Source organism: Pezoporus wallicus, unplaced genomic scaffold (assembly GCF_028554395.1).
Source record: "Pezoporus wallicus isolate ANWC-B61680 ecotype Strahan unplaced genomic scaffold, APGP_CSIRO_Pwel_v1 contig_7363, whole genome shotgun sequence".
Lineage (NCBI taxonomy): Eukaryota > Metazoa > Chordata > Aves > Psittaciformes > Psittacidae > Pezoporus > Pezoporus wallicus.
The window spans coordinates 278667-294865 of NW_026641434.1; the positions used below are offsets into that span (position 1 = coordinate 278667).

A 16199-nucleotide genomic window follows, 5' to 3' on the forward strand; every position below is an offset into this window, starting at 1 on the left:
TAGATGAAGTGCCAGTGATAGATACTTGTCCTCTCTGGGGCTGGTGGCATAGCGCACCTGGAGAGCAGTGGGACCCTCTTCGTCTGTCTGGCACACATGGTTATGCTTTCCATATCCCTCTACATATGATGCTGTGCACCTGAAACCCACCCAAGCTGTGCCTTTCTATACCCAGACCACCAGTTGCCTGCTAACCCTGCATTGAGATGAACAAAGAGAAAGCTTGCAAGGCATGAAGGTTTCATTTACTGGGGGAGAGGGAGAAGTTAAATTCTGCTTATGCATTGTAGTACGTGGCTACATGTAGTTGGCCATTGTAGTACATTGGCTATGCAAGAATTAGGGTAGGGGTAGGTTCTTGCAGAGTCATTGTCCACCTAGGATACCTTTTCCTAGTCTCCATACAGACATCCCCTCTAATACTTTGTGTGCGTGTACGTTAAATGAGGGGTCAAGCTGGGGAATTCTAATTTTGCATGTGTTACAGGAGGTGAAAGGGACCCACGTGGACTTTGAAAGTCACAGTTGGTGACAGTGCAGCTCAGCTCAAGTCTCAGACTTCTCACACTAGCAACATAAAATACATTTTAATGTACATGGAAAGCTGGACTGTTGGGTTGTTCACAGGGTGAAAGAGCTCCATGGCTGCAAGGAAGAAGGGAAAGGAGTTTTATGCAGCAGCAGCTGAAAGACATTTTCTAGAAGAGACGAGGGTGAGGGCAAAGCACACTGCAGCTCCAGGACTGGTGTTTAGAAATTGCAGAGAAAACAGACTGGAGTATTCATCTGTACATCTTCACTGCTTTTTTGCTTTACCAGAAAGTACCATTTTTCCTTAATTTTTCTTTTTCTTGTCCTGCCTCTTCTTTAAAAGTGCAGTTGTGTCGATAGGAAGAGTAGCAGAGACACCTGCTATAAAGGGAAGCTCTGGACTACTTCAGCTATCTGCTGCTATCTTGCAGATGAGGAGGAAAATAGACCCATATCTGCAACCCCTGTTTCAGTGCACTGTGCTTAATCTGAATTTTATGGCTTTGATAGCAGATTACAGTGCCACTGTCAGAAGCTTTTGCGACCCCAGTCACGGTGGACACTCTGCATTTCAAAACCTCCTCCACTAATCTTTCCCCCACTGCTCCCATTCCCTAGCTGCTAATTTCATGCAGGCACTTAAACATGATGGATAATTGTGTTCTGCTTATCAATGTTTAATTTAAGGGCTGTTCCATCTGACCTGAATGCCCTCTGCAAGAGCTATGCCTCATTATTGATTTCATGGTCACACCTGTGACATTACCTGCTTTGTAGGAAGTAGACTTTGACATTCCTGTGAGGCTTTGGCAGCCAGAGCTAATTGTCAGAAGAATAATCGAGTCAGCAAAATCATTACAGGTGATCTGTGTGTTACCACTGTTTTATCTGCCTCTAATTAGGTGCAGGAGAGGTAACTCATTGCAGTAAGCATGCCGCACTAGGTTTGATGTTCACAAATAGAGAGTTAGAGGAGCACAGGAGGGAAGTTACTCATTAACAGCAGCATTTCAGTGTCTTGGGGTCCTGTATCAGTGGCATCTCTTTTCCTGGTGTAACGGGGAGAGATGCAATCCCGTGGGCATCAGTGGGATGTAAAGTCTGAGCCATGTTCGGACAGGACAGAACAGCCGGCCATGTGTGCAGCAGCTCTGAACCTGAGGCAGTAACAATGGAGACACCACGCTGCTGTTGTGCTGAGCAAGGAGCAGTGTTTTGTGCACAATAAAATGAGCTCACCTTTTTAAGACATACTCATCTGTGGTTTGGGGTGCTCTGCTGCCCTGTGTTGCTGCCCCGAGCAGACCCTGTCTGCAAAATCTGAGTCGCCAGGCTGCAGGGGAGGCAGGACCAGGTGATAGCACTGGTCAGGTCCTTTTCCTGCTAATGGGGTTCCACATTTGGCAAAAACATTTTATTTAGGATAATGATTTAAGCAACAGCGTTAATGTCAGAATCTTTATTGGGTAAGGGAAGAGCTTTTCTAAGTGGGAGATGGATTTGCAGAAGGAAAGTCAGTTCTGGTAACAGGTTTAACTGAAATAGTCTGGAAATTCGGGTTTAGCTTTCCAGAGATCAAATGATTCCCAAAACACCATCTCTGCCATTACTTTGTTTTGTTTTTTTCTGGTGTTAAACTAGCGCATCCATAGCTGTTAAGTCACTCCCTCAGTTCTGGGGTGGTCGATGCTTGGTGTGGTGGGGATGCTGCCAAAGCCCATTGATAGAGCTGGGAGCACTGACTCCTGGAAGCAGCGGGTTGGTTCTGGTCGTCCTGGTGGCAGAGCAGCACCAGGGCAGGTCCCTTCCTGTGCTACCAGTGTTTGAGATCACTTGATGAAGGTGGTGCCATCAAGGCACCGCCCTTCTCCCCTCGTGCTGTGGGATCTTGTGAGGTCACTTTGGGGAGCACACGGCCCAAAGCCAAGCCTCATCCATCCAACTCCTTTAGGAAGGAGTTTGCCAATTCTGCTGGTGCACTGCTGTCATTTGTTATGCAGCATCCCTGCATGAAGCCAGGTGTTGGGATTTCTTGCATGCAGAGGCTGCTGGGTGAGGGTCAGGTCACAGTGTGGTGGCATCTCTTCATCTCCACTTCGCTTAGCATGAATCTGTATTTCTAAAAATTGTTTTCTGGCAAGACAGGAAGGCTCAGGTGAGGCAGCAACCTCTGCATGGAGCCATGACGGCTGTGCTCAGTGCAGGTGAGCAAGTCTAGAGGTGGGGGGCTGCTTTCAGAAGGGTGAGGGCATGTGAGGTAGACTGTGGGGACATGCTGGGCTGTGGTGGAGTGCCCTGGTCCTAGGCATGACCTTGGCTGGCTGATTCAGATGGGCCAGCACCTCGGGATGAGAGTGAACGCACTTGGGGTTTCGCTGGGACTGCCACGCTGGCTTTCCCAACGCTACTGACCTGTTGGCTTTAAACGTTTGTCTCTGGAGTGGTGGCATTACCCCATTAACCCAGTGTACTGCCTAATCATTGACCACACTCCTGAGTTTATTTTACATCTGCTGTAAGCATGGAGTGGCAGGGGAAGGCTCGGTTTCCCTTGGTGCAGCCCACAGTGTGTCTCAGAGAGGAAAATAACTGGTCTTGCTATTGCAGAGGATGTTTCTGAGTCAGTGGCAAAAGGGGCTATGTAAGACCCCTCCCTACCACCTGAACCCCTGCATTTTCTAATGTATCCTTTTCAATAATTAATTACCTGTGGGTACATTTCTTTCATACTGTTACTGGCAATCTGTTAGATAAAGTAAAAAAAACATGTTGGTGCCCTGTGGTATTGAAAGTGAAGGGTTTTCACACTGTCAGGGTAATGAATTCTGCAAAGGTTTGAAGCACCTGAGCTTGGGAAAGTCCTTGTGCCATGTGTCTGGGAGTGACAACCCCCAGTGGTTAATTACTGCCATGGATGAAAGCTGAGCTGATAGCAAAATGAGATAATTTCATTAATAGTTACATTTGAAGTTAATTCGATTCACGCTTACACACAGTAGTATATAAAGACACACTTGGAAATGCTCTTTGCTGCCTTTTGATTTTTTTTTTCCCCAAAGGTGGGTGAATGGAGGAATGCTCCTGAACTACTCCCTCAGGTATTTTTCACCATGGTTTGGAGACAGGAGAGTCCTTTGCTGCTGCTTGCTGCTGCTTTGCCCCAGTCAGCCTCAGGCAGCTTGTCCTGCAGTGGAGACATTTGCTTGTGCCTGAAAGCTACTTGCCATGTCTGCTCAGCAGAGTGTTGCTAACCTCTCCTTTTTTTTTTCTGGTTGCAAAATAATTTCTTTTATGGAAGAAAATTACTTATTTGCAGTTTTCTTGAGAAATGATAATTTGCTCTCTGTGCAAGAGCACTGCCAGCTTCTGGTGAATGGAGGGATGGACATTTATTGCGTATCTTTGGTGTGCAGAGCCAAGCACTTTGACATGTGTCTGTGCCCTCTGGTCCCACAGTGCCAGTTGATGCAGTTATTATTTGGCATTGTCATATTCTGGGATTTGGAGTAATAAGGGATGAATTCTGGCAGGAGTATGTCTAAGGCTGGAAAAGATGTGCAGCTTTTCATCCTCTTAGCAAGTTCATGACAGTTGTGTATATACAGGATCACCTGTAATAGAGGCATTTGCTCTGCTCCCTCCAAAGCCAGCTAGGGTGCTGTTGCTCCCTATCCCATGGGGTACTTTTGCTGCCCAGCAGCGTGGTCCACAGCCTCTCTCCAGGTGGGCCTAGCTGGCATGGTACCAGGCATTTTCAGATGCATGTGCTCCCTCAGCCTGATGCCTATTTTCAGGCAACTCCTCCATGCTTGTGCACCCTGGCACGCTCTCCTGTGTTGGTCATTCACTGGGAGGCCCCAGAGGAGTGCCTGATCCCAGCAGCTCCCTGGGAGTGGCAGTGCTGATGCCCATGCCCATGCCTAAACCCATGCAATCCCCCCCGTGCAGCTCCACACAGTCCCAAGGCAGTGCTGATAACCAGTTACTGCTACCTGCTTGTCTAAGGGTCTGCTTGGCCAGTCTGTCCTTGTAGCACACCTGGATGGGACATGTGTTTGAAATGTTCTGTTGCTTACCATGCTGCAGCGCTTTCAATCCCTCAGACCAGCAGCAGTTCAGTGGTAAACGTTTTTTTCACTGAAGAAAGGGAAAGGCTGAGAGACAGAGGGGGAAAGCAGTTTGTCTGGATGGAGTTCATCTCCAGGATGGAGTCTTCTCCAGTCATCTTGACCTCAGGTCTCTTCTGCTCTGCAGCTTTGATTTCCAGAGAGGGGTTAATTGACTGTATCCGTATGATGCTGTGGCAAGGGTTGTGGAGTGCAGGCAGTCCTGTGCAGGCAAGACTCAGCAAGGTGTTTGGGTGTCTGAATCTTTAGGCAGTGGCTTCATAGTGTTGGTACAAGTTGTTGGCAGAAAATCCTTCTCAGTTCTTCTTCAGTTTATCTTCTCCATGGGCTGGAGCTGCAGCTGAGCTGCTCTGTCCCATGTGACACCAGCCCAGTGAGTCAAAGAAGGAGAGGACGGAGGCAGCTCTTCCTGCAGCCGCTTGTGCCCCATCTCCAACTTTAGGCATCTAAAGAAGCTACCCCAAAGGTGTTTCAGAGTATATGTCTTGAAGGACCTCGGTCTTTATGTCTCCATGGCCCAGTGCTAAAATGTAGATGTTAATTTCCTCTTGGTTGCTTTGCCTACATGAGTAAGGTGGGAATACCTTGGGGTGGAGCCTGCTTCTTATCCTGTCTTTGAGCCCTTGGTCACCTCTTGCCAGCCTTGTTGCCTCCCAGCCTCTGCTCGAGTCCTGGCTGCAGTGACCCTGTGTCCTGGGTTCAGCAGTAGCAGTCATTTTTCTCCTTCTTGGTAGCTAGTGCAGTGCAGTGTTTTGACTTTCAGCTCGGGAACAGAGCTGATAACAAGGATGTTTTGGTTTGGCCAAGGACTTTGTGAGCCTCATGCTCTGCCAGGGAGGAGGGGAAGCCAGGAAGAAGCAGAGACAGGACACCTGACCCAAACTGACCAAAGAGGTATTCCATACCACAGCACGTCATGCCCAGGATGTAACTGGGAGTTAGCCGGAAGGGCTGGGGGACTACAGGGTTGGAGGAGGTATCGGTCGGTGCTTGGTCGGGCTGAGGGGGCAAGTTATCGGTTGGCTGGTGGTGAGATGTTGTATTCTCTTCCCTTGTTATTTCCTTTATCATTGTTATTATTGGTAGTAGCAGTAGTGATTTGTGTTACACCTTAGTTACTAAACTGTTCTTATCTCAACCCGTGGGAGTTGCATTCTTTTGATTCTCCTCTCCATCCCTCCGAGAGCAGGGGGAGGGCAAGAAAGGGGGGGAAGTGAGCGAACGAATTACCTGACTGGGTTTAAACCACGACACCCTGCTGTAAACATTTTTCAGCAGATACCAGAATGTTTAATTTGGAAATGAGATGTGGTGGAAACCATACCAGACCCCCAGAACAGGCAGTCAGTGATACTGGCTTCATTTATGGAGAAGCTGAGTTCCTACTTCTCTTGGTGTCTCCAGTGGTGGCTACATTGCTCAGTGCCCTTGATCCTGACTGTGCTGAGTGTGACAGTGGCGTTTGGAGAAAGTGAAAAGTACTGTTAAGCTGCATCACTGAGCAAGAAAAGAGCCACGGTGTCCATTTTTTGGTCTATGGAGGGCTCCAGGATGCTGTTGTGGAGTGCAGTCTATGAGATTCTCTTCTGCATTAGGGACAGCTCACAGCCAAGGGCCAGTGCTCCCTGCCAGCACTGTGGGGAACTTTGTTTCTGCAACCAAATTTAGGTAGATTGCAGATCCTTTTGCCTTCTCTAGGCCTTAGAGATGATGTAATCAGAGTTGAATTTTGTACAGGAGAAAGGAAGCAGGGCAGTAACAAAGGGAGAACATTTTAATCTGAAAGAGCCATTTTCTGCCTGCCTTGAATAATTAGAACTCATGATGCCCTTCCGTAAGGGATCTGGCTTCCCCCTAGAACTGGAGAGAAAATTAATCAATTGTTTGGAACCTTAAATTCTTTCAGGGTGCAAATGCACCATAAATATTCTGTAGGAAGGTCCTGAGAGGAACAGCACACATCTCAATTTGTGGATGCAGAGTGCCAAGGAAAGTGGGGCATGTGCTGAGAGATCACTGCTGCAATGCCTACGTGCCTGATGTTGACAGAGCATTGTGGCATGGACCCCTTTGTCTGATGGGGTGGTGAGGGAAGAGGCCTTCATGGCCATGACCTGGGGGTGGTGAGCTGCAATTTGCAATAACCTCGTTTCTGTCTCTGGTCTCATCAGATGAGGTCTCGTTTCTTTGAAAATAACAAAATAAAAAAAAAATTCAATTTTTATTTTTAGATCAGTTGGAAATTAAATTTTGCCAACAAAAAAAGTTAAAAAATTGTGTTGCCTCATAGGAAAATATTCAGTTTCAACCTCTCCAATTCTCTAAGGACTTGAAAAAATACTCAACCCCTGTTATAAAATCAAATTCCTACACAAAACAATTTGAACGTGAGAATCTATGCATTTCTTCTTGTTAGTGGCACTAAAATTGGCAAAGTCACCTAACTTTTCTTGTTGATATAACACGCCATGTTTTGATGAAGAAACCTGTGCTCATGGTGATATTTGCCCAGCTAATGAACTGGTTTGAGCCAGCAGCATCTTGGAGCTTGCTAGGGCTTGGATGGTCTCCTCTTGGACTCCTTGCCACTTGGCAGGATGGCCCAGGTGCTGTCAGTGCTGCCCTGTGCTGGGGTGGTGGATTGGGCACATCTCCATGGCAGAGCGGTGGCTTGAACAGTGTGTATGGTGCTGCTGGGAGAGGATAGCAGCATCTCTGTCCAGCCGCAGACCCAGCTGTGGCATCCCAGGGTAGATGCTAACAGCACCTGAGTGCCCTGTGAAAGCAATGTATCCTTGGATAACATACTCAAGGATGCTGTGGGAGTCCAGCAGACCATGAGTGGGCTCCCCATGATCATCCTCCCTAGTGGGGTTTCAGGAATATCTCTTCAGTCTCCTGGCAGACCACCTGTGGCCACAGCAGTTTTTCCCTGAAATCCATCACTTTGTGATGGACTTTCCGTTGTCATTCTGCAGACAGCAACATGTGGGAGCTGTGCCTGGAGCAGGAGGGGGACCCTGGCCCCCGGGTCCAGGGGAGGAGGGAGATGAGGGACACCCCACTGCCTGCTTTCTGTGGGGTTCCATTTCCATGGAAGACCTGTGGGTATGTGATAAAGACATTTCTGCAGTCTAAGTAAAGAGCAGTACATCAGCCTGTGTCTGTAAATCTTTCCCTTCTTCTGGCACCACAGCAAACTATATTTTAAACTGTCTTCATGTCTCAATGTCTTGTGGGTTTTGGCTTTTTTTTTTTTCTTTTTTTATTCCTTTGTGGTGGTGGTGTGGGTTTTTTTTTGTTGGGTGTTGGGTTTGTGGTTTTTTTGTTTGTTTGTTTTTTTTTAACTGGCTTTAATAGGAGATAAAAACAATGTCCTGCATTGTATTTAGATCTCTGCAAACCTTCAGCCAGTGTACTCTGATTTTCTGGAGAGCTTTTGGGGGAAGTGTAATTAACATCAGTGTTATTTCACATTTTGCTGTTTCTGACTTTACAAATCTGAGCTTTAGAGGAACTTGGGAATAGGGGTGAACAGCCAGGCAGGCACATTCCTTTCCCTGCAGAGCTCTGCTCTTCCCTTTCCCATCTCTCACTTCATCAGAGCTTTGTGGCAGCTTATAGAGAAAGCAAAACTGTGCCTGCCCTCCCTGCCAGGCTGGAAATCCCACACTGTTCCTTTGCTGAGTGGTGATGACAAATGTAAGGCTGTGTTTTGGGCATCTGGGGAGATGTAAAACTGTGTCTGCTCGTTGTGATCCTCACGTGGTGATTTGTTGGTTTGATTCCTCAGGTCGTGAGCTGGCAAGCACAACACTCCCAGGATACCCTCCACATGTCCCTCCTGCAGGACAGGGCAGCTATTCTGCTCCAGCACTGACAGGAATGGTGCCTGGTGAGTGTTCAAAGTGGAGGGGGATGGGAGTGCAGGAAATAAAAGGGGAGGAAAAAGACAGCATTTCAGGAGGAGAATGTGGCACTCTGTGGATGCTCTGGGCTTAGGAGAGCATGAGGCAGAAGCCACAGGGCTGGAGGGGAAGGCAAGATGTGAAGCAGGCCTGAGTGAAGGAAGACCAGGCCCCCCAGTGCAGGAGGTGATTCAGCTGGTGGACTGCTCAAGCAAATAATTTACACTGGCTGAAAGAGCCCCCAGCCTCCCTCCTGTGGAGCCTGGGGATTGCTCCATTTTGGACCATGCCAGGCGCTTACCATTTGACACCGGTTTTGCTGTAACCCACCTGTTTCCTCTGAATACGCTGTGTCCCTCCATGCTGTCCTACTGCTGAGGTTGCTGATGCTTGGGGGTTGGACTTGTCCTGACCTCCACTTTTCTCTGCACAAGTCTGTGCCCATCTGGCTGCCTCCCAGGGGTTGCTGAGTTATCCTCAGGACACTGTATACCTGTAATTTCCTAACCCTTTGGAGCCGTGCGGTGAGAAAGGATATGTAGCATGAGCCAGCTGATGGCGAGCACTTGCCTTTGTGGCTGGTAGGAGTGGAGGGGTGGGCAGAGCAGGGTCTGCAGGCACATGACATCACAGGTGCAGCCATCAGCCGCTGTTGGATGTGTCGGCGTGCGACAAAGGGTAGGACATCAGGATGCTGGCAGTGCCCAGGGGTGGGAGCACAGGGTTTGCTCCTGCCCCAGTGCTGGAGCCTGTCAGATACTGCTGGAAATGAGCACATTTATTTCAGCTTGAAAGAACTGCTTGGATTTCTGCCCAAGCTGTGCCACTTTTGGTCTGGATGTGACAGATACTGCTGGCTATGGGGGAAAGCCCAAATATATGTTAAAAGTCATTAATTTGGCCTTAAGCATCATATGATTTGAAAAGTGGTGATAAACTGGGGATTCTTTCTCTTTCCCCTGTTGCTTTTCAAGCCCTTTAGGTCATTTGAGCCAGCTTATGGTCAGATTGTTACTTGTAATCACATGGTTCCAGGAAGTGGTGATTTATTAAAAAATCCTTGTATTAGGAAAGTGGGAGTTGGTGACTGATTTGATGTCCAGGGTCTTTCAGGATTAGTCTTTGTTACTAGCTTTGATTATGTTCTGCAATTTGGGTTCTACCAGATCACTAAGGAGTTAAGAAAAAAAATCAGCCCTTTATGTTTGTATTAGAGTTAGAAATTGTCTGCAGAAGTTAGATCATAGGTTGTTTAGAAACCAGTTTTTACACATGAAGTAGCCTCAGAAAGAGCTGCTGAGAAAGTGTCAGATGCAGTTTGTGAGAAGTGAGAATAAAAAGTGAACATCAGAAAGCAAGTCTTCTTTGAAAAGAATGTGAGGTTTCGTCTTTGTTTCATGCCATTTCTCATGGACACGCACACACAGACACTATTGGTATGTTTCTTCTAGCCTCAGCCAGGCCTGCCTGACTGCAATGGCACAGCTGGGTGTTCAAGTCTGGTGAAGATAGGAACTTGCATCAACTCTTCAGCATAACTGCAAGCTCAGCTGGTTGTACCTGTGCTGGAGGGGCACACATCCTGCCCTGTCGCTCCCCTTCTTTTCCCATCCAGTCTCTCCTGGAATGGTTCTTCACCGATGCCCTGAGATCCCCTTCGCTTCAGGAGCATCCTCCTGCTGAGAGTGAGCATTTGAAAGCCTCTGTGCATTAGATACTGTCATTCATGGCAAAGGTGGAGATTTAGAAGCATTTAGAAACATTGTGGGAATCTAGCCTTCTTTCAGAGCACCTTTCACTGAAAACCCAGCTGTGAGCCCTAGAACCTGTAGCTTAATTTCTGGGGAGCTACCAGCCCTTCAGGAGCAGCTGCCAGGGATGGCAAAAGGGCTTGGTGCTGCTCAGCCGGAGAAGGTGCAGTGAGGGTTTCGTGATATAGAGTCATCTGAACCCATTTTCCATGGTAATAGATTTTATTTTTATCTACACATAGGCTTATGTGACCCATTATATTGAATAACTGCACTGTTCCTCCCTCTGGTTCCTTTAATAACAACTTTCTGCTCTAGCTAGTGTGAAGGTCAGCTGCAATTCCTGTAGGTTCTCCTTCTCATGTAAGTGAGAATTTGCTAACTAGCATCCAAAATGCCTTCTTAATCCTTCTTTGACTCATGTCCTTTGCAGGACCAGTTTCAGAGCCTTCCTAGGGAAAGCACCACAGCCCCCAAGGGGTATACCAGTCTCAGGGATTCATTTCATGACCTGCCACTGCTTTGTTGTAGTTTTTGGACCCTCTCCTAGGAATGTGCTTCCTTGATAAGATTTTTAATTGTTAGCCGTGCATTTCTGCTCATAATTAGGTAGTTGTGTGTGTTAGTGCTTAGAGATGTTGGAGAAATGTATACATGTTAAGACATGGATGGTGTTTTGTTGTATGCATGTTACCACTGCCATCGCTTGTGCTGCTCTGAATGAACCTGGCTGTTGATGCACTACTGGTGTTTGTCCTGCATCTGCTGGGGTCTGTGGCATGCCTGTGGGGCTGGAGAGACCATCCAGCTCTCTGGCATTTCCAAGATGGAAGTGGGAGCTGTGTGGATTAAGCTTCTTGCTTTGTGCTTATTTCTCCTCCGGCTTCCCTGCTGTTCATTCGGCTTCCTATGCTGACATCCGTGGGTCCTTCTCTTCCTCTTGCCAGAGACAAGGATGCACACGGGAGCATGTCTCCACTGCATCTCCATGCCCAGCACAAACACCTGATCCGTGATCTCAGATTGCCTCCCTTCTTTCCCTACGAAAAGAGGGACTTGTATTTATCAACAGGGATTTTCCTTTTTTATGTGGCTTGTGAATGTTTATGGTGGCCCAGAGAATAAATTTCTCTAAAGGAAGCAAACAAGCAAACACATGGTTTCAGTTTCAGCCCAGAGCTTTATGATCCGGGTGCTACATCACTTGAGGCTCCCATAAATGTGGTGCCTCTGCACATAACTGGCCCAGCCATGCTTCTCCTGCCTTTTGGTGGCCAGAGGTGACCAGAGAGGCAGTGCAGATCTAGTAGAGCACAGTGCTCTTGCAGCACAGAGTACAGTGAAGTGCTGTAGCGTGGACACACGGGCAGGTAGATGGGAAAACAACTGGCTGGATGGTCAAGCTTAAAGGTGGTGGTTAATGCCACAATGCCACTGTACTGCAGGGTATGGCCAGGGGTCTGACCTGGTCAGCATCTTCATCCACAACAAGGGAGCACACCTTGTCAGGTTTTCAGATGATGCCAAACTGAAGAATGCTGTTAGTGTCCTCCAGGGTAGGGCTGTCACACGGAGGCACCCATGCAGTCTGGAAGGAACATGGAATTCAAACATAAAATCCTGCACCAGAGAAGGGAGGACTGCAATAAAACTGGCTGCAAGAGGGACTCTGGGGATGTGGGCAGATCGGGAGCTGAACAGTGTGCCCTGGTGATGAAGACAACCAGCAGCATCCTAGCGAGGATTATCCCCCTCTTTGGCACACTTAGACTCACAATGGGAATAGTGCCAGTTTGGGCCTGCTAGCACAAAGACACAATAGCCATGAAGTTGAAACAGGCAAGATGCAAATTGGGTGTGAGGAAAAGCTTCCAACTATTCCCCCATCAAGAGGGTCCAGAGGTGGAAGAAGTTACTCAGAGAGACTGTACAGTCTCCATCCTTGAGGGTTTTTTCAAGGACAGGCTGGCTGAAGCTGTGAGCATCCTGGTCTAGCCTCATTGCTGGTCCCACTGTGATCAGGCTCTAGAGACCTCTCAAAGTCTGTTCCACCCTGAAATGCCCCATCATCCTGTGACTCAATGTTTTTATTATGGCATTGATGAAAACATGCTGCAGAATCAGAAATTTGTATGCTTCCGTCTGGTACTGTATGAGGGAGGGACCTGGTTCTCCTGTTTATTAATTCCAGTCACTGCAGCCCTGCAGAATGGGCTCCCAGCTCAGGATCCTCCATCTGCCTGTACTCCGTGACCAGCTGCCCAGCTTGCTTCCTGTCTGGGAGACCAGGCATGGAAGGGGGAAGGCAGCTAGACCTGCTGTAAAATGGGTGACTATTGGTGAATATTCCTGGACATGCTGGGAGTAGACAGGAGATGGACAGCATTGTGTGGCATCTGTCATAGGAAGCCATGGGGTCCTGGAACAGCTACTGCCTGGCCACTGGACCTCACCTGCCTGCTGCTGGGGAGGGATGCAGCAGCTCCTGGAGCAGCTTGACCAAAGTGGACACTTGTCTTTAATCCTCATCATCTAGTGGCTTATGCCTTGAAGCATGAGAGTTTATATCCCTTGTAAATGTTTATTTTGTCTAGTGTAGCTCTCTGTATGTTCTTATTATCTATTTAAAAGTTCAGTCTATTGATTCCTACTAGATTTGTGGTCTCAGTACCATCTCAGAACACAGGATCCCACAGGTAAAAGAAACTCTATCTGCAGAAATTATCTCAAGTAATTTGGTGTTATTTGTTCACACTGTGACTGTATCCCTAATATGCTGTTGCTTTAGAAAGATCAAGTAGTATTTTCCCAGCAGCCTTCCCTTTGTCTCCTGGGAAAAGCAGGCAAGAACAAACTGCATCTTCTCCATCCCATCCAGTACTTGCAGTCCAGTACCTCCCAGCTTTGGTTACTTGTTTCCAAAGAGGCAGTCAGTCTCTGGGCTGTTTTGCTCTTCTGATGGAACTGATGCTGTCATCTGCTTGCAGCTTCTGCTGTCCTTTCTCCCTTTACTACTTCACATCTGCAGATTTACCTTTAGGAGCACAGCAGCAGCTAGGTGGGAGCACATCACTGGAAAATGCAGTGTTGGCAGGGATTTTATTCTGTGACCTCTGTGGGTGTCCCAGAACATTTTTTGAAGTTTGAAAGGGGGAACAGATTCTATGTGCAGTGGTCTGCTGGTTATGGACAGTTATTGTATTTCCCTCGCCTCCAGGAGGCTGGACCTTCTCTCCAGCACTGCTCCTCCTCCTGTGTGGACAACAGTGCACTCCCATCTGGGGCTGGCACGGTGATGGGAGCCAGCACTGCTTGCCTGCGGTCTTTTATTGGTTGTCTCTTTCTCCACATACTACCAGCCTGTTTCCAGCACAGGGTCAGGTCTGTCTTCATGGATCACTGCTTGTATATGTGGGACTGCTCCCAAGACATGTCTGTGGAGGGCAGTGGCCATTGGGAAGGGGACAGAATGACAGACAGGAGCACTGCCAGAGCTGCAGCTTGGGTGCCTGGTCTGAGGACCATGATCCCTAGAGCTGTGTCCATTTGGGTCCTGGCTGGGGCCAGGGCAGGGATCTTATGGCAGTTCTCACTGCCAGGACAGCAAGGGCTTGGCAGGGGTCTTGGGCAAATCATACCCATGTCCAGCTTCAGCATCTGCTTGCCCTCACCATCAGGTTTGTGGTGCTGTAGCTGAGCTGGGGAAAGGTCATCCTCAAAGAGCCATTATTGTTCACTTAAATACTTACTCCTGTTCTTGTGTTAGAAGTGTTGGGACAGTAGCCCCTGCTGCCCCTTGGTTTCTGTTTCCCCCTGTTCTCTCTCCCCATCTCCAGGCATGGACATCCTGCCTCCTGCCCATCCTCCCCTCTCTGAGACTGTCATTCACCCTGTTCCCTGCTCTCCTGCCAGGCCCTGAGCACTGGGTGACAGGAAAGGGTAGACTGTCCGGAATAGTGATGCTGAGAATATAGTCATTAATGGGACTCTCGAAACCCAGATGTCCTTTCTGAACACCAGTAATTTGTTTTTAATGAAAAACCATGCAGTGACCCTGAACAAATGAATTCCCTTTATATGAAGTCTATGTGCAATTCCTGACTAAAGGCACTAGAAAACAGTGACATTCAAAACTGAGCTTTGAAAAGAAAAGCATAAAAAACACCAATGGTGCCATTATCAATCTCTTAGCTAGGAGAAGATCCTAGTTTTAATGTGTGAAGCAGAAGGAGATGATGCTGGGAAACAAAACGTGGTTTTCAGACGCATTTTTTCTCGTGGCTAGCAGGTATTAGTGTGTAGAAGAAGTGAGATTATGTGACCTCTCCCTCCTGGGGCTCTTTCTCCTACCTGAGACTACAAGGAACAGCACTGTCACTCAGCTGCTTGAGCCCAGCCTGCAGTGAGGTGTGCAAGGGAACTGGAATGTGAGCTTTGCGGATTGGAGGCAGCAGTTAGGATATCAGACCTCTGGAATCAAACCTGTAGGAATTGGTGAGGTTTTGTCCCCCCTAGCACACTGAAGACTTAATTCACAGTTATTTTAATGCATTTGTTATTGGTTCTGTCTCTGCCTTTGCCAAAGTTTCAACATAGCCTTTTGTAATCTCCTGACACGCAGCGGTAAATATTTGAAAGCAAAGCAGCTGGGAGGTAAAACACTTAAAAATGGGAAGACAAAGCAAATTATGGTATGTGGGATGACAGAGAGTATCAGTGACACAGCCTAAACTGAGTTCTTCTCTGATTTACAGCACAAAGCTGAAACTGCTTGGTTACATGGGCAGTGATGCTGTTGTGGCCAGTGAGAGTGAAAGGAGAATCAGGCCCCTCGTGCTAGAAGAACTGAAAGCAAATGCAAATAAACCTTAGCATTTCTTTGGTGAAGTGGAGAGTTACCTCCTTGGAGTCTGGAGGTGACTCCTTAGTCCATTCACCATCTGCTCCACCTGCTTCATGCTGGCATTACAGCGGGGATGTTTATCTCTGTGTTGGATTATGGGCATTTAATTTTTTTGTGCTGGTATCACCACTTATTGCAGCCCATGTAGCTTAATCCCAGCCATCACCTGGTATGCCCCAAAACACCTTCACCCCCTGCAGATGCACACAAGAGCACCCTGGACTTCCACCTCCACAGCTGGAAGAGCTGCTGCCACAAGCCAGAACTGCTGAAAGCTGGCATCCTTTGGCTAAGTGAATTTACTGTTTTTCTTCAAGTCTAGTGCTGCTCCACAAAGACGCCTCCCCAGCCTCATGTAATCTGGAGGACAAATCCTGGAGAAGTTTCATCACATACGATGAAGCAAGTGATATACCATCACAAATATCTTGGGGCAATACCAGATTGCAAATAAACTGACAAATGGTTCCCTTAATTAACAATGAAGCAGTTAAGAAAATGGTATGTGTTTATCTGCTGCTTGTGTACACTTTGAGTGAGGGTCTGTGAGCACTTTGGAAGTCTGGAGAAATGTTTTGGCATTCATCTCTCAGAATTGTAATTACCACGCTTGCACAGAGTATAGATAAAATTTATATTGTTTTCAATATGATGTTGTCAGATATTATTTCGTTAAATTGATTTAGAAATTACACTGGAGAGGGCAAGAAGGTGAAATATTGGGAAGCTAACAGCCTCTGGATCTGCTGTTCCCAAACCCGCCTTCCCGTTAGAGACCTGATCCTCTGCTGGGGTCAGCTAGACATGACTGCTGGCCACCAAGGCTCTCTGCCGCTTCACATCAGCTGAGGATGAGGTCCCGTGTCCTGTGCTCTGCAGAGCTGGTCCTGTCTGCTCTGTGGGCTCCCTCTGCTCCGGCTGTAATTTCTCTCTCCTCCTATCAAGGTGAGATTCTGTGCATATCTAAACATAAGTAAGC

At 47.7% G+C, this 16199-nt stretch overlaps 1 protein-coding gene across 2 annotated transcripts in view; it reads left to right on the forward strand.

Annotated features, from left to right (window-relative positions):
* The window catches only part of PAX5 (paired box 5), a 131500-nt gene that overhangs the window by 91499 nt on the left and 23802 nt on the right, over positions 1 to 16199 (forward strand). For both annotated transcript variants that reach the window (XM_057423928.1, XM_057423929.1), the window contains exon 8: positions 8452 to 8553. In XM_057423928.1, coding sequence (XP_057279911.1) covers positions 8452 to 8553 — 102 coding nt within the window. The remainder of the gene's footprint in view (positions 1 to 8451; positions 8554 to 16199) is intronic.